This window comes from Anticarsia gemmatalis, chromosome 7 (assembly GCF_050436995.1).
Source record: "Anticarsia gemmatalis isolate Benzon Research Colony breed Stoneville strain chromosome 7, ilAntGemm2 primary, whole genome shotgun sequence".
Lineage (NCBI taxonomy): Eukaryota > Metazoa > Arthropoda > Insecta > Lepidoptera > Erebidae > Anticarsia > Anticarsia gemmatalis.
This window is the reverse complement of record NC_134751.1, coordinates 13,042,867-13,068,098: the sequence shown is the minus strand read 5'-3', so window position 1 is coordinate 13,068,098 and position 25,232 is coordinate 13,042,867. Positions and strand designations below refer to the sequence as shown.

The 25,232-nt window shown below is 35.9% G+C and overlaps 2 protein-coding genes across 10 annotated transcripts in view; both read left to right on the top strand.

Annotated features, from left to right (window-relative positions):
- Positions 1–15,724, top strand: part of ATP8A (ATPase phospholipid transporting 8A1) — a 133,663-nt gene extending 117,939 nt beyond the window's left edge. For 4 of the 9 annotated variants that reach the window (XM_076116205.1, XM_076116207.1, XM_076116213.1 and 1 more), the window contains 3 exons: positions 5,884–5,931; positions 10,927–11,018; positions 11,372–15,724. In XM_076116205.1, the coding sequence (XP_075972320.1) occupies positions 5,884–5,931; positions 10,927–11,018; positions 11,372–11,469 (238 nt within the window). In that variant the 3' untranslated portion in view covers positions 11,470–15,724. The other 5 variants (XM_076116210.1, XM_076116206.1, XM_076116214.1 and 2 more) reach the window with 5 other exon arrangements.
- Positions 15,725–19,739: 4,015 nt separating this feature from the next.
- LOC142974073 (phosphatidylcholine:ceramide cholinephosphotransferase 2-like) overlaps positions 19,740–25,232 on the top strand; it is a 149,158-nt gene continuing 143,665 nt past the window's right edge. Inside the window, exon 1 of the mRNA XM_076116202.1 lies at positions 19,740–20,103. Coding sequence (XP_075972317.1) covers positions 19,944–20,103 — 160 coding nt within the window. The 5' untranslated portion in view covers positions 19,740–19,943. The remainder of the gene's footprint in view (positions 20,104–25,232) is intronic.

Below are 25,232 nucleotides of genomic sequence, written 5' to 3'. Positions count from 1 at the left end.
CACAATCCGCGGGATTCCTTTTTGATTCTATGTAAAGCCAGTTGGATGCGGGTATAACCTGAGTTATTTTCACGACGCGGTTTTCCACATATTTTTCGTATTTGGACGCCTTTCCCTGTAGCCAAGCCAGGACCACTTTTGAGTCACACCAAGCCCACACAGTTATATTGTACCCCGAAAGGGATTCAGTTACCTTGTTAACCAATTGTGTTAATAGCAAGGCACCGCTCAGTTCAAGTCTCGGCAGCGATAATTTTTGTGCCAGTGGGGCAACCCTAGTTTTCGCTACCAGCAAGCTTACCACCGGCTGTCCGCGTTGATTAATTGTCCGTGTATAAATTACGCTTGAATAAGCTTTTTCACTTGCGTCGCTGAATGCTAATAATTCTATGTTGTTCTGAATGCTTCCAATCCAACGACTTATTTTCACAATTCTTAGTTCTTCAAGTTGATCTTTCGTTTTCAGCCACTCGTCTTGTATGTCTTTAGGCAATGCCTCATCCCAAGCAAGTTTTTTCGTCCAAACGCGTTGGAAAATAAGCTTAGCTTTTACAGTGACAGGGGAGAACCAGCCAAGGGGATCGTATAGTTGTGAAATTTCCGACAGTAGTGCGCGTTTAGTAAGTATTTTCTTTGAGTTTGGTTTTAAGTTCCAGCTAAATGTGAATATGTCTGATTTGGGATTCCAACCGAGGCCAAGTGTTTTCATTGAATCGTCTTGTTTGAAGTCGAACTTTGTTTGTGAAATTTGATCTTCGGTCAATTGTTCTAGTAGCTCGGTAGCATTACTTGACCACTTTCTTAGGTTCATACCCCCGCATTTTAATAATTTTATCAGATCTATTTGTAGTTTTTTAGCAGTTTCTAAACAGTTATTTCCGCTTATTAGATCGTCGACGTAGAAATCATGACGTAATAGGTTGGCTGCCTCGGGGTATAAGTGACCGTGGTCAGTTGCCAACTGTTGTAAAGTTCGCATTGCCAACCATGGCGCGCTTTTCGTACCATAAGTTACAGTACATAGCGCGTACTCGCTTAATTGATCGGTAGGCGAGTTTCTCCATATGATCTTTTGGAGCGATTTCTGCTCGTCTGCAATCCACAAGAAACGGTACATTTTTTCTATGTCAGCAGTAAATGCGTAACGGTACGTCCTCCACTTTAAAATGAGTGCTTGTATATCCTTTTGGAGATTGGGGCCTTTCTCCATCAGACTGTTCAAACTTCTGCCACTAGAAGTTTTTTGTGACGCGTTGAAGACAACCCTTAATTTTGTGGTGGTGGATTCTTCACGTAAGACGCCGTGGTGCGGTAAATAATATTCAGGTTGGTTAGATGTTATCTGAGTCGCCGGCTCCATATGTTTTAACGTCAAGTATTCATTCATAAAGTTTCTGTACATAGTCAACAGAGGTTTGTTTTTATGTAATCGTTTTTCTAGTTTGAGAAATTGTGCAATCGCAGTAGATTTCGAATGTCCAAGGTGTTGTTCATAACCCTGGATCATAGGCATTTTTACAATATATTGGCCTTCAGAACTTCTTTTTGTTGTTTGTTGGTAATAAGTTTCACATTGATCGTCTCGATGTATGTCTTGAGAGCTTGGTATAATATCTTCAATTTCCCAATACTTCGACAAATCAGATGTGATAGCTAAAGTTAGATGACAGTTAAAGATTCTTAGTTTCCCGCATAAGATCCACCCCAAACGAGTTTGCTGGGCGATGGGTGAATGCTGATCACCTTTCAACACTCCGTCCAAGATGATATCCGCGTAAACATCAGCTCCCAGAAGAAAATCTATTGAGCCAGACACATTATAGTTCGGATCGGCGAGTTTCAAGTTTTGAAGATGTGTCCAACCTGTGCTTTGGAAAGTGCTGCCAGGCAACTTATTGGTTAAGTTAGTCAGTATCAAAGCTTGTACATTGAATGTAAAATCTGAGTGTATCGACTTGCAGTGGAGCTGGAGAAGGCCCTTGCAGTTGCGTGACGTAGAACCAATGCCGGTTATAGCAGCGTCAAATTTGCTTCGAGGTAAGCGTAGCAGTTGCGCCGCATTTTCAGATATTAAGTTTGTCTGTGACCCTTGATCTAGGAGGCCTCGCAAAGTGACATAGTTTCCGTCGGCAGATTGCACCTTGATCTGAATGGTAGTTAATAAGACTTCTGTGCCATCGGTCGCTAAGTGGTGAGCGCCAGGTGTAGTTGATGTTGAAGGTCCTGGATTCGAATTCCGATCTTGATCCCTTCTAACATTTGAGTCATTATAGACAGGTTTATTGAAATGTAATAATGTATGATGTTTCAAATTACATTCGCGGCACGTTTTCTTCGAACTGCACGCGACATTGCCGTGGCTGTATAAGCAATTTTTGCAAACTTTGAGTTTTGCAACAGTTTTATTCCGTTGCGCAATGTCCATGTCGATGAACTTATCACACTGCATCAACACGTGATCTTTATAGCAAAGAGGACATTGTCCGTACGATGCATGAAAAATTTTAGAGTAGCCTAATTTTTTCATGTCTTGCTGCTTGTTAGGAAAATTATTGGGCTTATAGTTATTGTTCCATCCTCTATTGTTAGGCCTATGAATTTTGTTTTCAATGGTCTCTTTAGAGCAGCCCTTTGCAGTTTCGTAAGCGAGAAATTTGAGTTCTAGGAAACCGAGGAATTCCTCCAAATTCGGCAATTCTCTGTTGTTTTGAGTTTCTTTTGTGTATTCGTTAAGAGTAATCGAATCTAATTTTTGTGACATGTTGTAAACAATCATTGGTCCCCAATTTGACACCTCAACTCCCATGTTGCCAAGGCCATTCATACACTCTGTAATTACATCGTGCATGCGTTTCATGTTGTTGGCGTTAGGGTGTTGGATAGCTGGTATATTCTGCATGGTACTCATGAAAGATGTGAACTGTAGTCGACGGTTGTCATATCTGTGCGATAATATCTCCCAACATGAATCGTAATTATCCCCACTAATAGATAAGTGTTGGACGAGGCGCTCTGCTTCACCCTTAAGTTTTGTCTTCAAGTACTGCATTTTTTGTGCCTTAGAAATACTGGGGTTGTTGTGGATGGTTTCCATGAAGATGTCCTTGAACGTAATCCAGTGAACATAATTTCCAGAAAATTCCGGGATGTCGATTTTTGGTGCGGACCGCTGATAATGTACACTAGACCACATTTTACTATTTAAAGCCCGTTTTATGTTGTCATATTTCTGTTCAAGAGCTTCGTACTTTTGACTGTAGTCCATAATCAAATTGGACCCTTTTAGTTCGTCTTCCAACTCCCAATGAGTTTTGTCAATCAGCTCCCATTTTGACTTTAAAATGGTAATATGTTCTTCGAACTCCCACTTCTCAGTTATGCAATCAAGGTCAATCTTCGACATAGCTCTGTATAACGCCTTAAAATTTCGTTCTTGTTGTATGATTAGTTTTTGTTTTCCGTCGTCCATAGCGACGTCGTCCATCAGTCCGCTTAAGTCAAAATTCACGTTTATTTGTTGTTTTCGTTGAAAGGAAAGTAAATCCACCATATTCTTCTTAGTTGAGTCGTACAAAGTCTTAGTTTTCCCGTAAATATCGTCAGTGAAATATCCAATATTTTTATTTTCGACACCTTTCACTAATATCTGATGCTGTTGTTCAAAGTTTACCCATAGTTTTTCTAAGTTCTCCAAACGTTTTTCTAGATAGTCGATAGTTTTTCGAGAACTGCTGTCTTTCTTGTAATTGGTACATAAGGTTTTGATATCTTCAAAGATGCCGCCTTGTTTGGTTAGTTGTTGCTCCATGGTACCTTAAGTTAAGTTGTAGGTTCCAGGAAAGTTGTGTCCAGGATACGAAGAAGACTGTAGGTTCCGTAGTTCTACTGGTCTTCAATTTCCAGTGTTTCTTCGTAACTCGTCTTGTTCGCGAACCTCGTTGAAAGTTGAATGTTATTGATGCTAAGTTAATCTGCGTCCTTGTGATGACACACGACTCTCAATTTGGACCGGTGAGACCCGCTTGTGGGAGGCCGACCAAACCGATTCGCTATCACAGTTTATGAGACACAGAGATCCTCAGCATCCGGCTCGAAGGACCATTTAATGTACAGTTTAGTAACCGGTACACTACTGATAGTTTAAGAGTTAAGTAGTTGTGAGTGCGCAAGTGAAAGAAACTTCTTCCCGTAGTAATTTATTATTCTAGTTACGTAAATACAGTTTTAGAGTTGAAAGGTGACTCTCACACACGTGCGGACGCTCGTTTGTTAAAATGCACACTAAATATAAATTAATTATAATTACAAAACAATCAGCCGATTTGTGTAAGATCAGCGGAATATCAACTAAGTGTACGTAAACCGTACAGGCAAATAAAATCAAATTTACGATTAGCTTAGTACAGTACCGACGTACTGTAATCTTATAATAGATTTTAAAATCAAAATAACATATTCCGAGCAAATGAGAAACCAAAAACTATATCCTATAAGCCGTGTTGCCCTCCTGGGACATACATCGATGCGAGACGATCTGACTTTGACAAACGTATGCGTGTGTTGCCAGTGCATTATTTTGGAATGAACATACATAGATTGAGAATTGACATACTAATATATATATCAGTTTTACAGTTTGTATATGTGTATATATTGATTGTTATATTGTTATATATAATATATATAGAGAGTGGATGTATGTAGTGTCTGTTTATGGCAAATGGTTTCTTAAAAGTCATTTGATAAATAGATTTAGAATTAACTTGTTTTTATGTGCAATTTTTTCGGGACATTTTTGTCCGTAGTTATGTGTTTTTCGTGTAAAATCTTGTAGAAGGTGGACCACAAATGCCATCAATAGATACTACATAAGTGTATTAGTGTTTCCTGTATTCTATTTACCGAGTAATTATTGTCTTGTCGGTGTTAACACCCGTCTGGCATATAACAGTGTGTTGTAGTGTACTGTTATGTCTCGGCCGCGTGTTCGTGTTTGTCATATCACTCATATTTTCATACTTATGCATTATGTTACTGTGTACTCGTTGCCGGTTGATCACCACTACTTTTACTAGTACCTAGCTTTGTACTCTATTACACGTACTCGTAGCTCCTAGCGTAGATTTTATATCTATTCGTAGTGTGTAACGCAAAATTTAGTCCTACAAATCGTACTCTAGCAAATTCGATATTTTTTTCGTACAACATAGATCTCTCTATTCGTAAGTAGCGAGCTTCATCCGTAGCGTACTCTACCGTACACGTAACGTAGCCGTTTGGCGATCAGCCGGCAACTCTAGTCGGTCACTAGTATAGTTCGCACGCAACGTCAGTACGTACTCCTACGCGTTTAGTCCGCTTTGCATCGCCCCTCCCCGCACTCACACGTACGCTCGTGCCACGACCTCCCGCCCAGCGACCCCCTCCGCCCGGAGCCCGCGCGGGACCCGCCGCGGTCCGGACCGGCGCCGCGCCCGGCGGGCGTAGCGCGAGCGTACGGCGGCGCTCGATAACGTGTGTTGTGGCGGCAGCAAGCGGCGCGGCGAGCCGCTCGGCCTGCGCTGGCGCCGCGCCGCCGTCGCGCCCGCCGACCCGCCGACCCCCACCCCGGCGCCCGCGCAGCTCGCGGCCCGCGCCCCGCGCCGTGCCCGTCCCGGCCGCGCGCGTGACTCGCACGTTATCTGACGACAGGAGCGCGCGGGTCGACTGCCGCCCGTGGCGCCCGTCGCCGACGCGGTGCCGCGCGGGCCGGGCCGCGCCACCTAGGCGCCCGCCGGACTGCCCTGGGCGCCTCCCGACAACTTCCCCGCTATATTTGTAACGTTCGTAGTCTAGGTCGCCTAGCCTCGCCTCGTAACTAATAATTGTTGCGTTTGATTCGAGGTGGACGTACATCAAGTACGCGATAGGCAAGCGGAACGCCCTCAAATGGTAAATATGCACAGTATTATCGTAGCGCGACTGCCCGTCGGCGCTCCACCGAGTGATCGCTAGTTGTGTTCCGCACCCTTCCGCTCCTCGATCTTCGATACTATACGTAACTCCATCCTTAAGTTAAGTCTAATCGATAAACTTTTATTCCTAGAAGTTTCCATTGAGTGGCTCCGTTCCGGCTACCGGCTAAATTGATTCACTTTAACTTTGGCGGTAGCGATAAATACTTAAATTAACTATTTATTTATTAAACTACTTAGCGATTCCTATGGCTGCATTCCAGTATTTGTAGTTGTAACGTAAGCTATATATCATGTGTGCCACAATTTACGCGAGTTTTATACGTGTGTGTGTAACATACACCGTTGAAGAGAATTTATATTGTAGTAGAGGTACTCGGTCTTGAGAAGGCTAGATAGTAAATTATTTATGTAACAGATGTGATCGTTGTTGTAGAGTTTGTATTAGGTAGAGGGAGCCAAATTCTACGAATTAATAGATGTGGCGTGTGGTGCGTGCACCCAGCGAGTGTTGGAATACATACTGTGCTCAAACGTAATGTAGACTTATTTAGTGCTTGATATTTTTGTCAATTGCTAGCTTTTTCTATTAACTCTTAAGCCTAGTATAGATATTAATGTATCAGTATTCGCTATTTTCTTATTTCGATACGTACAAACAATAATGCATTTAGAAAGGTGACCAAGGCAATGATTGTCTCAAAGAGAATAGGATTTGTAATTGTAATAAAATACTATTTTTATATAAAGTTTTCGTAGATTTCTTGTGAACTTAGTTTTTACATAACTGCCTATTAGCAACGCGTAGAGTAGGGTATTCTTTTTAACAAATCAATAAGTTCCTAAAATCAAATTGATTTAGCCTCCATTTTTATAACATATACATACAACTCATAAAGTTAGTTTTGCTATTCTATTTTATAATTTTAGTATTGCTCACTCCTATAATTTTAAGATACTAAGGTGACCGTCCAATGTTACGAATTGTTGCCCCAAAAAGCCCCAATATACAACTGAACTCGTTTGGTGCACGTACCACAATATACGTACACGTATACGCACGTATACGTAGACAAACTTAGGCTAAAATAAATGTGAATATTTTTATAATTCCACATGTTTGGACGTTTTCTATAGATAGAAATGAGTTTCTTGAGCGTTGCTACGTTGTAAGTTAAATGTATATAATGTACTTATAAACGTTGTTTTTCTGTAGTATTTGACAATAATTTATTGTGTAAATATTGAGTGGCGTTATGTAACATTTTCATATTTTCGAGGGAAGGATATACTCAGAATTTGATTAGGCAGGATAACTTCAAACATTTGAGATTGGTGTCATCTTTTCTCATATTTTGTTAAGTATGATTGTAATAAAAATTGATTATGAATTTTAAATTATAATTGAATGAATGTGGCGTTTGAAATTCGCTTCTGAAATACGAGACAAGATGACTCAACTAAGTGTTTAGGTTAGAAATATCTACAACGAAAATAAATATAAATATTTAGGTTTATTTCCTTTGCTATAGCGTTACAGCTTAGGCCTATTTAACCTTCAGAAATATCCATCGTGTGATTTGCATTCCATTTTTACATTGTCATTTTGTTAACTAGTAGCTTAACACTGTCTGTCTAGTAAAATTTGAATAAGTGAATAATTCTGTATTCTATTTTGTTCATTTTTATTTTTTTTATTTTAGTACTTATTCGTGTAAATTATCTAAGTTATGATAATTCATATTAAAAAATTATACAAATCGCGATATGATTTGAAATAAATAAAAATTTAAAGCTATCGCTAATTCTTCTGTATAGTTAAAATCCTGCCCCAAGAATAAAAGAATTCAAAAGTTCTTTAACAAGTACTCATTTGAGTAACGCAAAATATTCAGTAAATCGAAAAATGAAAGGTACTTGTTTTAAGATCAAATTTTGCTAGACAGATTATAGAAATGATATTCTAACTCCTGTGATGTTGGGCTTCTCGAATAAATTAATAATAAAAATTGATACTTTCCATTACTCGTAGAATATTTATTAGAAAATAAAACCTTCGGGTCAATTTCTATGTGATACTAGAGCAATATAAAACGATATATTTTAATTAAAAACAACGTTTGTAAGATGAAATCGTTTGTTAAAGGATCAAATCTCATTGAATTGTTGATATATTTTGTCATATGTATGTATGTAACTAAGTGTGTAATAAATATGTTATTTGATACTTGTAGTTTGTAAATAGACATGTAAGTATGTACAGATCCCGCTATTTAATTTGCTTCGTTCTTTTGTTTAGTTTTTTTCGGTGTATATCACATGTGGAGATAGTTTTGAAAATGAAATATGAACTTATTGGTATTTTTTCACGCTTGGGCCTCAAGGCCTAACCCCTCTTCCATTTGGGAGGAAACCATTGCTCAGCAGTGGGCCAGTAATAAGTAAAAAAAAAACATGATTTTTAAACAATGTTGAAATTCTTTTGTAAAATTTGAACTATCGAATTTATAAATGCTAAATTGTAACTCCGGTGTAAAAAAATTACTCATCAAGTTAAATGTAACTATTAAATTATAATATAAATCTGAGCTGGCTATCAAATGTTTAACTGCTACGAATCTTAAGATTGCTCGCAAGTCTAAGATTGCAAACAAACAGAGATTGTTTATTAATAAAAAGATAGGACAAAAAATATACTTTTTACTGGTTTTAATAATTATTATCTTCTGCACATGTGATATGTACTAATATTTTTATTCTTGAATGTTCTTGTCTTGAAATCGGTTGGCGTTGCATGTTTAGTGAATGGCTCTTTGTAAATATTATCTGAATCGTGTCATTGACTTGCATTTTGTTAAGAATATTTTATTCCGCTTAGGTTTGCCTGTGAGTAGTGCATATAAGGCATCGTCATTTAGAATCTTTCTTCCATTAACTCGTAAAAAAAAATCAAGTATTTTTTAGGAAATGATACATTTTTAGGCCTCGTTTTAAATGTCACTTGTGGAATTTAAACTATTTAGTATAAATAAATATGGTTATTATTTTTTACTTAAACGACACTAAACTACAACTACTAACTAACAACGAAGGTGACGATAGTCGTGATGATTCCTGTAAATTTTTAGCATCACATGTATTTGATTTGAATCGTTTTCGCAGCAATTTAAATTATATACATATGACGTTTAGTTAGCAGTTTCGTGAGAAAAAGGATACGTGCGATGTTTCGATGAAATTTGTACTTTCAAAGAGTTTTCAACAAGGTAATATATATTTTTAGCAAGTTAAATTGATTCAAAAATCTCATAATAAGTTCCTATAACGTGCTCAAATAAATATCTCCTTAAATAGATTTCATTTCGATTACGTAATATCCAAATATTTCCTTTACAATTGCAACGCCAGCCGATTGAAATATTCTCACTTGTCTTCATCTTCATCCTTTTTAAAACTCTTCCCTTTTCAATATTCTTCACTTCTCTCCCCTAACGTGAAATTTCGCTACAGAATCAAATAATAATCTAAAAAAATGTTTAAGAAATGGACTACAAGGTTCCTTTGCAACAAAGTACTTCAAAACAAAGGAATCTTATAGTCATTTTATTTTTACGCGTATTTAATAGCATATAACATTTATTTTCAATTGGAAAAGTTATGTATTTGATATGATTATTGTAGCGAAATTTCAATACTTTCAATAGATACTGCAAAAATATAATTGTAAAAATATGATACCAGACAAATCAATGGCTATATCTCATTTTAAATCTCCCTTTTCTCAAATTGTAATAAAATAATGCTGCCCTCTTCTTTTTGAAAAATACAGTAGGAGACAGCATTATATTCTGGGAAACTTTAAAATCTCAATACAATAGCCATGAACCTAACCTAGCTCAATGACATAAGACATTATAAGGCCACACCTCTTATTCGTGCTATCACACTTAGTCGATAAGCACTAATAAGAGGTGCGGTCCATCATTTATAACATAAGCGCTAACTTGTTTGTTTGTTTACTATGTACATTACTCGTGTCATCGCATACCACTTGTAACTAATTGTACAAATGTATGTTTATATCTATGTTATAAATAAAACTGTTGAATTTCAAACGTGGTATCTATGTAGTGTTAAGTATGCCAAAATAATGCTTCTATCCCATGTATTTTAAAGCTCGGTATGCGATTTTTTTATCTTGATGTTAGATTTTGATGTTTATTTTAATGTGTTAGATGCTATAATCGTATACTGAGCAAGTTCACAGGTGAAGGTAAATATTATTGGATGGTTTTTGTTCAAAATTGTTTGTTACTAACACACCTCATACGTGGTGAACGCCTTTTGTACGCCTCAAAAATTCTTGGTAAAATTTTAATTTATTTGTGGGTCTATTTGTCTTGTTTCTTCGGGGCTTAAAATGTCAATAATACTAGTAATTAATTTTGTGATTGTCTGGCGTGTCACGTATGAGGCTTGTTCCCACTCTGTGGTCCATTGGCGTGACCGACTAACCCGGGTATGTGTGACTAACGTTGGTGGTTGTTCCCCGACACAGCGCGGCGGACACCCGGCACGCCCTGGTCAGGCTGGCTCAGTGTAAGTACCGGTGCCGTGGTCGCAACGATCACGGCATGCGCGCTTGCATGGCTTGTGCATCACGCTTTATAACACACCTTGTCGCTTCTGAAGACTTGCAAAATGTTCATTAAAAGTTACTTTCGTCTTCAGAAGTGACAATGATAAGACTATAAACAGCCGTACTACACCCCACGCTTATTTACTCTATCTATATTTCGATTGGTGATGGTCGTTATGGTAAAATTAGTCCCATGGTTACACGAAATTTTATGTCGGATCGGGAACAATAGCATTTACTATTGCAATATTGGACAAAAAAGTTCCCTTTTCGACGCGATTCGTCTGGGGGTCGCGATTAAGTGTTGTTGTCACGGCGCGCTCCTTGTGGCAGCCTCACGGAGACGGCGCGGCTGCTGCAGAACGTTCGCTCCGTGTTCAGTCGGCGCTCCGCCACGCGCGCCACCATGGAGCTCGAGCTGTCGCGTGAGTACACACACACCACCCCACCCCGCACTCACACACACTACTCCTACACGAACACACACAAGCGCACCGCTGATGCGTCGTAGACGCACCTCACACATAGACCCCACAATCTTATTTTATTTTCTAAGCTGAGCTATCGAGGATTAAAGGTACTCCATGATTTCGTTATTTTACTTTATCAGTTCCACACAGTTTGTGTTTTTATAGCACACGATTGTGTAGTGTCATCACGCTGATTCTATGAATCGTTGTGTTCATTTTTGCCGTTTTCATTTGACACGTTTGTTTGATGCATTTATATAGCTGTGTGTGTTATTGGCGTGGTACTCGAACTATGTTTATGTACGCAGATGGTTTCGCGTTCTCTCAAGAAGAAGGCGGCAGCGTTTCGCAGGCGGACGTGATCCGCGCCTACGACACGAGCCAGCCGCGAGCCGCGCGCTCCTGAGCTGACGGGCCGCGGCCGCGCCGTCGCTCCGCGCTCTTCACCGTCTGCTAGCGCCCGACTCGCGCCACACACACGCCTCCTCCGACCACCGACACCTGATCAGACACCTCACCCTCAAACTCGTATGTTCGGTTCCGATACCTCACTGTCGATTGTTTTAGCGAGACGCAACTGAACAGTATTGTTATGTAATTATTATTTATCGATCATGACAAATATTATAATGAATGTTAAGTGTTACTTACTGTACTTAATGTGTAGGTCCCGTGTGCGTGCACTCGTCGCACTCGTCTATATGTTAACTATATATAAATAATTATACATATGTATACAAGATATAGTATAATGACTGCGGATGATATACATCGTCTCCAGTTTTTCTATCTATTTTGAATATTTTACGACTTGCGGTCACAGGGAGATGATGATTTTTAAATCCTAGACCAAATATTAGATTAAAGTCTTTTTAAAATCTGTAATTTTAGTTGTTATTGAACGTTAAATTTGATATTTAATTTGGAATCGAGGACTGGAAGTGATTGTCAATGAGTTGTGGACTCGTACGTAATTATTTATCATATAAATCTTACGGAACAATCCAATGCCTTCTACTACTAAAAGACTAAACTACATTATTTCAAAGTAGTGCAGGAACTAAATTCCTAATAATTATATTTATTAAACAGTTTTGTTGGTATCTAGTTAACGGATATTTAATCGTTATGCAATGTTGTTTGCGCTTTTAATAGTTTTCAATATTAACATGTAATGTGGGGTCTTTCCACATTTGTATTCAAACCTGTGTCCGTTACTGAAGACTACAATAGAAATTATGTATATTTTTAACAGAAATCAAAGCTTTGTGAGTGCTCCGGCCATGGTTGAAAGTAAGTTAAGTTTTTATTACATAAGTATAAAGTGAATGTAGGAAGACCCTAACAGCATACGCTTTATTAATTTTACAAATATTTAATGAGTATTATTATATTTCAATCAGACATATAACAATGTTATGGCCTATTTTTTTATATTCCATACGTTTGCAGTAGGGATGTATACAGAAGCGCGGAGTGTACAACCGAGTGTGTACATATTATAATACTATATAAACTCGGTTGTTTTCGACAACCATTGAGTTTAGCACATATTCTGCTTGTCCGTGTGTGTACGTAAACACACACACACACACGTGCGTATAAAATGTGATGTCGCTTAATATGTAGATATATTTATATAATAAAAATTAAAACACCACATTGATTTTTCGATAACAAGTAGAATAAAAAGTAAAACTTTTTAAATTGTGAAAAAATTTATACTTAATTCGATAATATATAGAGCACATAAGTGAATCTCGAAGTTAGCACTCGATAATTTTCACCCACATTGGCACAAATTCATTGTTTTTGACATTCCTTGCAAATTTCTAGTCAGAAAGTTTTGGTCGTTGTTTTGAACAAATTATAATAATCATAGCAATTTTAATGTCCATATAACTATGTATAGTTGAATAATATCTTGTGTTTAACGCAGAGAATGAATTGAATTTGTATAATTGTTGAGTAATCTGTTTTTTCAAATATGTAATTGCTGCTACCATTCTCTAAATAACATAAATATAATTGTGAGCATACCAAGCCCCAATTAATTTAAGAATGCCTTGCTTATCAACGCTAACAGTCTTACGAGGTTTCACGCAATACAAATGTAATAATATTATAACAATCGTAAATATTTTAAAGCTCGATTCAGAATATTCAAGATAAATTATTGTTCTAAATATTACTTTGATTCTTGCCTACAAATAGAATTGTTTTAGGCTAGAAATTAAAGATTTATAAAATGCTACATAAATATATTATGTACTATAAATAATGAAAACAGAAAATTTGCTATTCCCCTGGCGTTTTACAAGCGTCGCGCTAACGCAGCGTTAACGTTGCGCGACCGCAGCGTCAACGTAGCGCCAACGCAACGTAATCGTCGCGTTTGTTTAGCAACAGGAACAATCACGCTATCTTGCTCCGTCAGTGCGCCTCAATTAGTTTCATGTGCGCGACCTGAAACGTCGGAGAAACGCTCGTAAAACGTCAGTGAAATAGTGACTTAAGAGTTGCTGTACATTGTCGGGTCTGTATAACCGGTAGATATAGTTTTTATTGTTCAAATATAAGTAGCTGAACCGAATGTACTAACCTGACTGTAGTTATAGCAACTATAAAACATTGAGACAAAGATTATAACAGTTTATGTATTATAAAAATAGATGAATATATCTTTAAATATATAACTTGAGCATTTTGTTACATATTACAATACAGCAATCAACGCGAGCACGCATTTTACCTCGAAATACCTGACGTTTCGGCGCAGGTTACACTCGCCGTGGTCGCAGGCTGACTGAGACCAGTGTAGTGGTGTAATAAAATGCCTGTTCGTCTTAATTCCCGTATTCTATTATAAAATAAGATGCAATGCGAAAGTTCAAAAGTTATAATGGTTTATCTATTTTTCTAATACATACAAAAAGCCACAGGAGTGACAATTTTCATGTAATATATGAGCTATTTTGTAACTTAAGTAGACATTGCGTTAGACACAAGTCCAACTATTATGTTTGTAAAATGATTAAAAGGTGTTAAGTAAATAAATGTGATATAATGAAGCTAACATTTTCAGACTCTTTACAATGATGCGCTAGAATATTTTGGATGATACTGGTATTTGTCACTACTCTAGTAACTGTTGTTGATTTATCAGTTGATTTTGTTGGCTAGGGAGACGTGGTGTTTGATAAGCTATAGTTATCTTACTAATATTAACGGCAATGTCCATTCTGTGGACATTTTTTAAATCAATCATAGTAAGGTGAATGGTACTTGACAAAATGTTAAACGAGACTGCCTATTTGGCGCAGTGGTTTAGGTCACCACGCCGCTACCATTTCGTGAGGTCGTGGGTTCGATTCCCACACGAGACAATTATTTGTGCGATCCACAAATAATTGTTTCGGGTCTGGTTGTACTTTATGTCTGTTGTTTGTGAAAGTCCCTGCGTTACTAGAGCAATTCTTAGTGCGGGAGTTGTCTTTTAATAACATAACATTTAATACAACAACTAGCTTGTGACTTAAGGCAGAATTTTCATACAAATTTTCATCCCCTATTTTATCCCCTCGGGAGTAGAATTGATCAAAATCCTTTCCTATTAGACTCCTACGTCATAGCATCTACCTGCAATCAGCAATCAAATTTGTTGCCACATTTTAAATGTTCATTAGTTTGCAAAGAAAAGAATTGTTAAAATTATTAACATTATTTGTCAAGTCTCTTTCATAATACGACAATTTATTGTTAGTCTTAGAAATTTATATACTCATTATATTATCATTGTTGTGTTTATAAATAAATCAAATATATTTAAATCTTTCTAGAAACAGCGGTAAGACTCTCGCTTTTCGAGTAACAATTAAAATACTAAACAAACAAAATTAAGTTATCGGAATTCTTTGAACTTTACTTTTAAAATTCCTTTGTAATTGACATTCTATTATAGTATTAATGATAATTCTTCAAGTTATTATGTCACAAATTCTACTCATGTTTATGTTAAAGTAATGTGGAATTACAGAAAAGATTTCAAAGAATTTTTCTTACAAACATACGTAAAATTACACCTTTTTCCTATAGAGGCAGGCAGAGACCAAAGAACACCATTAGGTACGATTCTTGCAAACTTCCCTTGCTTCATTTACATCCATACATATTATTTCGATATCATACAGGCCCGCTAGTTACGTGTAATTAAGATGATTAAAATTTTACCTTAAGTACAAAATAAAATTTTGATAATTTAACTCACGTTTAGTTTTCAATTGAGTCTTCGGTTGACCTCATTAATTGTTTCAAATCAAAAGGGCAAATGTCTTACGACTTCCTGATGTTACATATGCCCTTTTTCAAACGGTAGTCTTTTGTGTAATAAATTGTTTTAGATTAATAGGGCATATTTCTTATGCCTTCGTGATGTCACATATGTCCTTTTTCTAATGGTAAATTTTCCCTATTTTCTTAGCAAATGGCATGCAATATCTACCGCTGTATGTTAGTATTGTATAAAAAGCTTATATATTTAATATTATATTATGTAATGTGTTATATAGTTGACAAGGACCACGTCTCGTTCGTCACAACATTTTAATTAAGTGAACATGAATGTAACAGATATAAATTATATTATTTGTTCTCGTTCTTTATGAATGGCGTTTTATTTATACACCTTTACTGTTGCAATTTTCCTACGTTGTCATATTTATTTTAATTCGAAAACTGGTACCTACTCAATTAGCTTCTCAGAAATTATACAATCAGGTAATTTTTCATAAATCTAGGACTCAAATTCTTACCCCTCCCGCATTCCAGGAGACCCTTGCCATATCAATCACTCATTTGATTCCAACAATAATACTAAACTGTGACGTATAATGCAAGTACAATATACAAAAAAAAACGATCTTTGACATTTCGTAAATAGTAGCTAATTTGACTATTAGTCTAATTCCATCCTATTTAAAATTAATTACACTAGCGTCCTCTCCATAAGGTTATTTGTAATAAATAACGATTAAAGAAATCATTTTCCTTTTATGTTTATTTATAACAAAATGTTTTTTTTCTGCACTTAATTTATTATTTTTTAGAAGTACTCCCAAATTCAACTAAGACTACCTACAATAACCTAACACAATTTTGACAAACAGTTAGAACTCAACATGGATTGAAACGTCATCGATTGAATCACTTGAACGTGACCACAGGAATGTCCAGTGAGTAACATACTCTTTACGACATACACATTTGTATAGCTCCTTGTATCAGTGCATGTGAACTTGTAAGAACCGTTAGTGAATTGATGAGTGGAAATATATTTAAATGTCATTCTGTTGTAGAGGTATGTTTTGATTGGGTAATTGGGTATAGTTTTATTTGTTTTCTTTAGTTTTTTTTTTGGTGATGGTTTTGTGATAGTCAGAAGTCTGTTTAATTTGACGGTAGTGGTACCCTATAGTTTTATTAGACTTTTAAATAGTAACATAATTGGATTGTAGTTTGTAGTGGGTTCTTCGTGGACAATATGTTTGAGATTACGGTCGCTTTTACTAGCTGGTCTCTAGATGTAGACGCGTTGAAACAAAAATGCATAGGTAATATGTATTATTATAATATATAGGGCAGCAACTAGCTATGCCTTTGAAATCGACCTTTACTTACATCGGTAGGTAGGATATATAAACCTATTTTTATTAGTTTATAGGTACCTAATTGTGACTCTAATTAGCTAAACATACCGACTGAGTAGATAACAAGGACCAACAAGTCATATTTTCATTCAATTTTATTTACATTAGCATAACAATCAATTGAAGAAAGCCTACAATAACACTAGGTACTTTTCTTACTACCCACAACTTGAGAACTTACCCACTAACCTAAATTACATACAAATAACAATTCTTTGCTTCCAATATGACCGTAGTGAATTGATTCAGGTCGTAAAATGTAAGGAAATGATATGAAATCAATCATAATGATTACTTTACCTCCCCTTGCGCGAAGTGGGTCAAGTGAATAGTAATGAAATGACTTTTCACAGGCTTTTCCATTTATTTCGTTGACATCGTAAGTTTTGAACTTTCCCGTTGCATGTTTGTTATCAAATTTTATGCGGGAATCGACGTGAACATACATTTTTCCTTTGGATGTCAAACTTTTCATGTAAAGTCGGAAAGGGCGTTCAAAAAGAGTCACCAAATTTCACCAGGGTCTAATCACATGAATATTTTTTCATTCAATGCGCATTTTTTGCATCTGTAAATATGCGTTAGATCTCTTTTGGTTAAATATATATTCTGGCAATACAATAGAAGTAGGTATTTTAGATACCGTAATAGGTCGTATAATGTCATAATTCTTTATACCTGCGGGGATCAGTCTAAAATCTCTTCACATGTCGCGAGGAGGTAGGTTCAAATCACTATAAACATGATTGCTGCAACAACCCCTCAACTTGTATATATTTGTAGCTATCTACAATATCTTGTAAGGGAAGTAAACAGAGGGTACAACGATGAGATCATATTTATGTTAATGATTCTTGTAACACTCAAGTGTGATGTTTAGGTTTATGTTTTACTGTTATAATTTGAGTTTAACGACGTTGTTTGCTAAGAAAATAAAATTGTAGGTAGGTATTTTGAAAAACGGTTAGTTGGCCTGTCTAGTGTTACTATATTATTACCTGTATAATTAAGTGGTGTGTAGAATTAAGCGCTCCATTAGAACGTCTTCCCTTTATAAATATGCAGTTGTTAGGTACCTATTTCCCAGATAGTTTAATTCTTCAATCAGCCAACGTAATACGTTTCAATAGCCAAAATACGTTTCAAGCTTTTTATTAATATTTGGACATTTCAGAAATTAGGTCTTGAGACGGGTAAATGACGGTTTGATACTTAAGACTACCAATTTTAATAAGTCGGAAATTGAGCTGGAAACCTCTTGCTCCATACTTTACCACCTTCTTCAACCTATAGTACCTCTAAGACCAGTTTTAAACAATACTACGCATTGTGGTTTCCATTACTTCGATTATTGTGGTTAGCAAATATTTCCTTACTATGTCCTCTATTCGGTTAAATTATCCCACGCTTAATCATTCTTTGAGCAAGAATGAATGAGTAATATTCGGGAGTTTTCTACCTACTTGTTTGCGTAGTAGAATAATTTCTTGTTTCGTCATAAAGGCAGTAGGAGTATTCCTGCCGATTTGATGACAAACAATAATGTTCACTCTGTCTAATCCTACCAACTTTTACAGCACTGAAACTTCAACAATTATAGCAGGGGCTCCCAACCTTTTCTTAGTCCGGGACCACCTTTATATTATTCTTGTTTTGCAGGGACCACTATGTTAGTATATTAAAAATAAAGTGTAATAATCATCCTGAAAATTTTAAAATCATTTGCGGACCATATTTTGACTTGACGGAATGGTTTGAAACCACTGAATTATAGGTACAGCTACCCATAAAGATAGAGCTAGATCGGAATTAAAATTACGCTCTTCTACTTGTTAAAATAATGTTGCTAGAAAATGTAAGATCCAAAGTAATTACAATTTTAGAAGTATTTCTTAGCTGGACAAATGTGAATCAGATCGTGAAAATGGCAGCTTTGTACGTCTAATTAAATTATCTGATGAAGTTTTGTAGAAGGTCTAACCCCCGGTTTCTGAATATATTTAGCGGTAGTTTATCTATTCAATTGCGTTTTTGTATGAGTTTTAACGCTATTGAATAGGTAAACTACCGCTAAATGTACTTCAGAAACCGGGGGTAAATAATTTAGTTGAGGTCTGTTCTATGAGGTAATTGTTAAAAAGTACCACAGCGCCCTCTACCGAGAGTAGTGACCTTGTAGAACAAAGTTAGACGTTCTCTCAAATATTCCACGACGGGCGTAGATTAAGCTAATTGTGTTCGTGCAGGTATTCAACATTCGTTAACTGTTACTAATTCATAGCACTAACTAAATTACTTCATATTTCCACGGAAACTTTGCTTTAAGTACAACAAAGATCTGTTTGTTTGTTGCGTCATTGATACGTTTAATTTGCACGCTAATGTTCTATCGTAAACTGCTTTGTTAGCTTCTGTGAGGTTGAAAAAACGAATAAATAAATTAGTTAACTTTTTAAAATTATTCACCGGAGGAAATGTAGAGCTTGTACATATTTTTTAATTATTACAGGTTCTAATAAAAAAATACAAGGCTATTAGGTACTTTTTATTTTATTGGGGAAATGAGATATTAAAAAAAAAACACTTTTCTTCAAATAACATGAAACAATTATCTAGCTTTACCTCTTATCCTATTTTTAAAGGGAGGTAAAAAAAAATCATTGAATTCAATCAAAAACGTAATCCCGATCGCATCACAAATCAAAACAATCAACACATACAATACACTAACAAGCTATTGTAACGTAATTCCTTACATCTCAATAACGTAACTAACCGTAACATAACCGACATTATACACACTTTTCAATCATAATATCCGCTCACTAATCGGGAAGTGAAAGCTTCCCCGATGCCGAACAATAGCCGAGAAACGTTATCGTTATCAGTGACGTAACGCAGGTGTGGCCATGAAACAAGCGGGGAGAAAAAACCGCGGTTATAGTGGCCGCACACGGCACGCCATCGCGCGGCCGGCTGTACGCGCCACAACACTCAGTGCCTCGCAGTGCCTTCACCCAAACGCTCGTGCCTTACAAAAACATACCAGTTACAAACTTTTCTATACGATCACAATTACTTTGTGTGTGAAGTTTCGTGTTTTGTTTACAAACAGTGTGTGTGCTGTGTTGTGTGTGGGATGCGCTCTGATGTGCGGTGCGCGTTGTGAGCGTGGATGGTGTCAGCACGAGGAGCCTCTCCGTCGGGAGCCAGCAGCGACGGGAGCACCACCAGCGTCGCCAGCATGGCGCGCTCGCCGCGGAGGATATCCTCGCAGAGGAGGAGCCGCTCCCGGTCCAGAGAGCTGACCAGGCTCAGGACCCAACTTGGGAAAGGTACGTTTCATCAAACGTTCTTGTCATTATTTACAATGTAGATAAAACAATCAGTCTACCGTAACACTATCTTTATTGTTTATTTATTATAGTATCAGATACGACACGTAAATAAAGACAAATGGTTGTAAAAATGTATTTAGAAATGGTAGAGCATTAATAATTCAGTTCGAACATGATCGTAACACATTTGCGGTATCGGTACTGTTTATAACTGACGTGAAGTTGTTTGCGGACAACTTCACTGTTGTGGCTGCGTGAAGGAGAGCGTAAACTATCTTTGGTGTTGACAAACTTAGCTGTTAATGTCAACATTAAGATTATTAAAATGATAGAGGGTTTTTATGAGACTATTTTAATAACTAATCTTGACATCTATGAGATTTTTATAAGCCAAGATCAATGGCAATATCTCACTAAAGCTGTGAAACTAAATTTAAGTGAATAAATAACTGCCTCTCTAGGCATATTTTCTCTAAACCCATCAGTTTTTCTCATTTATATTTCGTGATAGAATCATCGTCATCGTATTGGTTACGGGAAATTTTACAAACATACTGATGACGGAAACAAGGACACCCAAAACCACAATAGTCTATCGGTTAATTACACATTAATTACGTGACTTAATGACTTCCTTAATCACTGCACTTATCTATCTAATGAGTTATTTTGTTTGGCTACTAGAATTCGGTGAGATTAAAATTTCAAACTAAAGATAAGTAGAGTATGATTGTGTGTATTTTTATTGCCTACGGTGAAATTGTTTTGCGGCTACCTACATCAATATAATTTATAGTAGGTAATCGCTCGTGTTATCGAATTTCAAAACAAAATATGAAAGAATCTGTTTTACGTTTAGACAAACTTAACAACAAACCGCATTTAAAATACAAATTCAGATGCGTTTCAAAACTAAGCATAATCACTGAAACTGGATTTAGACTTATTTTATGAAAGATAACCTCTAATTTAGCCACATTATTCATCATTAGAACGACAAATCGATTTACACATTAACAATAACAGGCACGAAATAAAACCGGACTCTAAAACCACAACACACAAATATCAACTGTAGAAATGAAATCAAATGCATCAATAAAACAAGCTAAATTCATTAAACATAGTGAGTTATATCTCCCTGGTCCCAGCAAACCGAATGAATATTGAACAAGACGTTCCCTGGGTTGATTCAATCTGCGCTAGTTAGTGAGGGACCACGTCGCGTGTTTTTTGCACAACAGGTCGGGCAGAACCGGTACTTGAGCACTATGTTCGGTGTAAGTTCTACTTTGTAGGGATATCCTGTCTTGTACAGGTTTCGATGTCAGTCGGCATGAGAAAATACGGGTAAAACCATATTGTACGCAACATTTTCTTGATATCTTTTTACGAATCTTTGTGTGGGTATATTAACAATTTAGTGTTCTCGTAAATTGTTTTGTTTTATGTGATCATCGCAAGGATATTTTGTTGCCGGAAAACGATTAAAATATATAATTTTATAAAATTATAAACCGTGTTATCTGAGAATAGATTTCTGTAGATAATTGATTACTTGTTAACGTTTTGCTAAAAGTACGTATACTTTCTCTTAAAAAAAAAATTATAAGATGTCTAGATTAACGTATTGTAGACGTTAGTCGCAAACTAAACGACATTTATTAATCCACGTTAAGTGATCTCTACCTACATCTGACAAAGCCCCTTATTATATGGAACTAACATTGTGGCAAAACGCGGGTGTATGTCATACACCTCTACCTTCACCTTCAGGTATAACAGGCGTGATAATATATTATGTACTAGCTTTTACCCACGACTTCGTCCGCCACCAGAATTTTCCCATGGGAATGCGTCATTTTCCCGGGGTAAAAAGTAACCTATGTCCTTTCTCGGGTATTAAAATATCTCCATAACAAATTTCATGAAAATTGGTTACGTAGGTAAGGCGTCATTGAGTAACAGACAGACAGAGTTACTTTCGCATTTATAATATTAGTGTGGATTATAAGTATGGATGTAACTTTTACCTACAAAACCTATTGGACAAACTCGATGTACAAGTTTTGCCTTAAGTGCATCAAACTAACATGTTACGTTAAACAAAGTTACGTAAAGGAAAGATGTCTTTGATGTCCACAACTTAGTTGAACTTAGTTTGTTCCTGTTTCTACTTTGTACGTATACATGAAAACACTCTGTAAAAAAGTTTTTTAAGTAAAATGTTAGTACAACTTTTCACAGTATTTGCTTTAAAACTTGTTTTTTTTGCATAGTACGTTCGATTCCTTTAAAAGTAATAAACAAATTGTTTAGCTTCATTCTACCTAAATATACCTCATAGCTAACCAAATTTGTACCAAAAGCAGGATTAATCATAGACAAAGTATGTACCTGAGTGTCTTCGTATTTTTTCAAGGTTTTATTTCGATACCTGAAATGATTTATTATTATGACATAATTCTTTATGATACATGGTACATATTGGGAAAACATGATAAAGGAAAATTGCAACACCTACACACATATTTGTTTGCTGATTATTATCATGCTGTTTTCCTAAAAGGATACACGAAGGTGTAATAATTCTTCTAAGTCTTATATTTTACCTTATTCCTTTTACATTTTATGTCCTGAAGTCATCCAATAACCCCTACGGTATTTTACCAATAAAAATAATACACTCTTTTAACTTATAATAGAGCATGCATGATTTATATAGACTACAATTAAAAATTATATGTGTTTCTAAAATAAAGTCTTCATATTAAACAGGCTACCGCGAGCTGCATAAGTCTGCAGGTCACTGATATTCTAAATTCTGAATTTTGTTTAACTCTCCTAACTTTATACCATGCATACCAAGGTATCTACTTAGTAAGTGGTTAGACTATGGCAACAAATAAAAAAAAATGTTGTGATAGTCCGAAATATCTCCGTACATTTCAGTTTCAAGTCCAAACAGTGCGATTGACCATAAATAGTCGTGTTTTACAAGACATTGACATACAAATAATTAAGCCGCATTAATTAATTACCACATACATTTGTAATAGATAAGTTTGCACACGATTCGTCGGCTATTTTTGATAAATTCTGAATGTCGTATAAAGTCTAATTATAGGTAGGAAAAAAGATATTTATCGAACTATCTCTGAAATCAAAGTCAGAATCAAGGCTAAATTATTTTGCATATTGTATTTAATGATATTACGAATAATTGGCGTTTATTAATTTACCTTTTTCAAAATAAAATTTAAGTGGTCAAAACCTAAATATATTATATACGTTTGAAGAATTTTGTAAAAAGTTGATTCAGTACAAACTTGGGCAGCACTTTGTATGTAATAATGATGTTTTTGTGCTTAATAAACATATAATGAAATCAATAAACGATGACGATTAACTGCAAACTAATGATCTTAAGTAATTACCACAAAAATCGTTTTAGTCGTTAATTTTATGAGAATACAAAACATGGGTGCAGCTGCACTTGAGAACGCAGAATTACTGTCAGGTGATACATAATTTAATACTTTAGTTAATCTTTTAAACAAACAACAACGAATGAGATGAATTATATTCGGCGATATCGAGATTTTATGATTTTTTTAAAAACTTACATAAATATACTTTTTATTTTTACTTTTTTGAAAAAAAATCGAAATTTACTTTTTTTTAAATATAGATATAATCTACCTAGTTGGAAATATTCACGTAATTTTTCGATACAATACCGCATAACCCCAATAATACGTTTGACATTAGCAAAGGGAAATGTGTCAAGGTTTGGGTGGACGCAGTGGCCATTAGACGAGCGAGTTCATCGCGATGTGGTCACGCGACTACAGTGTGGGGCCACGAAACACGCGGTGCGGGGACCCACCGTACTTGTCTCAAATTACTGTAGGAGTTATAGCTCGAAAGTACACTTTTATAATAGACTCAAGGCCTAGCTCTTTCTTTAATTCAGAAGGAGATTGTTGCCCAGTAGTGGGACAATAATAGCTTACAAAAACTAGTTTCATCAAATACGCCCAGGAAAAAAATACGTTCTAATTCAAAATAATAATTTAATACTTTTCGACGTTTAGCCTACTTTTATCAAATACAATAATATTTAAAACCATTACTATATACCATTTTGTTGCCTTACACAATTTATCCTTATTTAAAATATTGAAACAACATATTTTAAAAGAAATTCAAAATATATCTCGCGGAGGCCATTAGACGAGCGAGTTCATGTAGTCACGCAACCACGCCGTGGGGCCACGAAACACGCGGTGTGGGGACCCACCGTGCTTGCCTCAAATGACTGTAGGAATTAGGGCTCGAAAGTAAATCCACTTTCTATTTGCTTCTGAGGGCCAAGGTTATGTATTTTTGGGAGGTTTAAATCACTACTAAAGTGACTTGTTCGGTGTGTATAAGTTTAGTGAAAGATTTGATTCCTTGGTGTACTTCTGCTTAGTCTGTTTTATAAAACTTGGAATTATTTTTATCCTTAGTGAAATAGAAATAATCTAAGTGTTAAGTATGTCATTTTAAAATTTATTTTGATGCTGATGCTTAGTGATGTTAACTATGGCCGATATAAAATGAGACTTACAGTCATATTTTTTTGAGTTAATCATATCTACAACCATCAATTATTTATTCAGATAGTTACGTAGATACATAAAGGACAACATGTGATCTAAATTGTCTTCCAAACAGGTGCATCGCATCCATGTTTTCCAAAATACATTTAATATACTTATCAAATTTAATATTCTCATACAATATAGCTACATAATCACTATATATAAGGCGTATTTACGACTCAGAGTACAAGCGGCTGTGTAAACTCTACGCAATACGTAGAAAAACACAACAATGGAATGACATGACTCTATTGTAGAGATACGTGTAAATTAATAACTCTATATGCCTACTGAAAAGCTATCTTTCTAGATTATTCGTAATGCCTGCCTAGTCTGGCGAACATGCATTTTTACCTTGGATTTCTCGACGTTTCGGCGCATGTAACACTGGTCGTAGTTGCATTCTGAGTGATTTTCAAACTATCGTTATTTTGACGGCATGTTATATTACCCAATTGCGTAAAAGCGTTCACAATA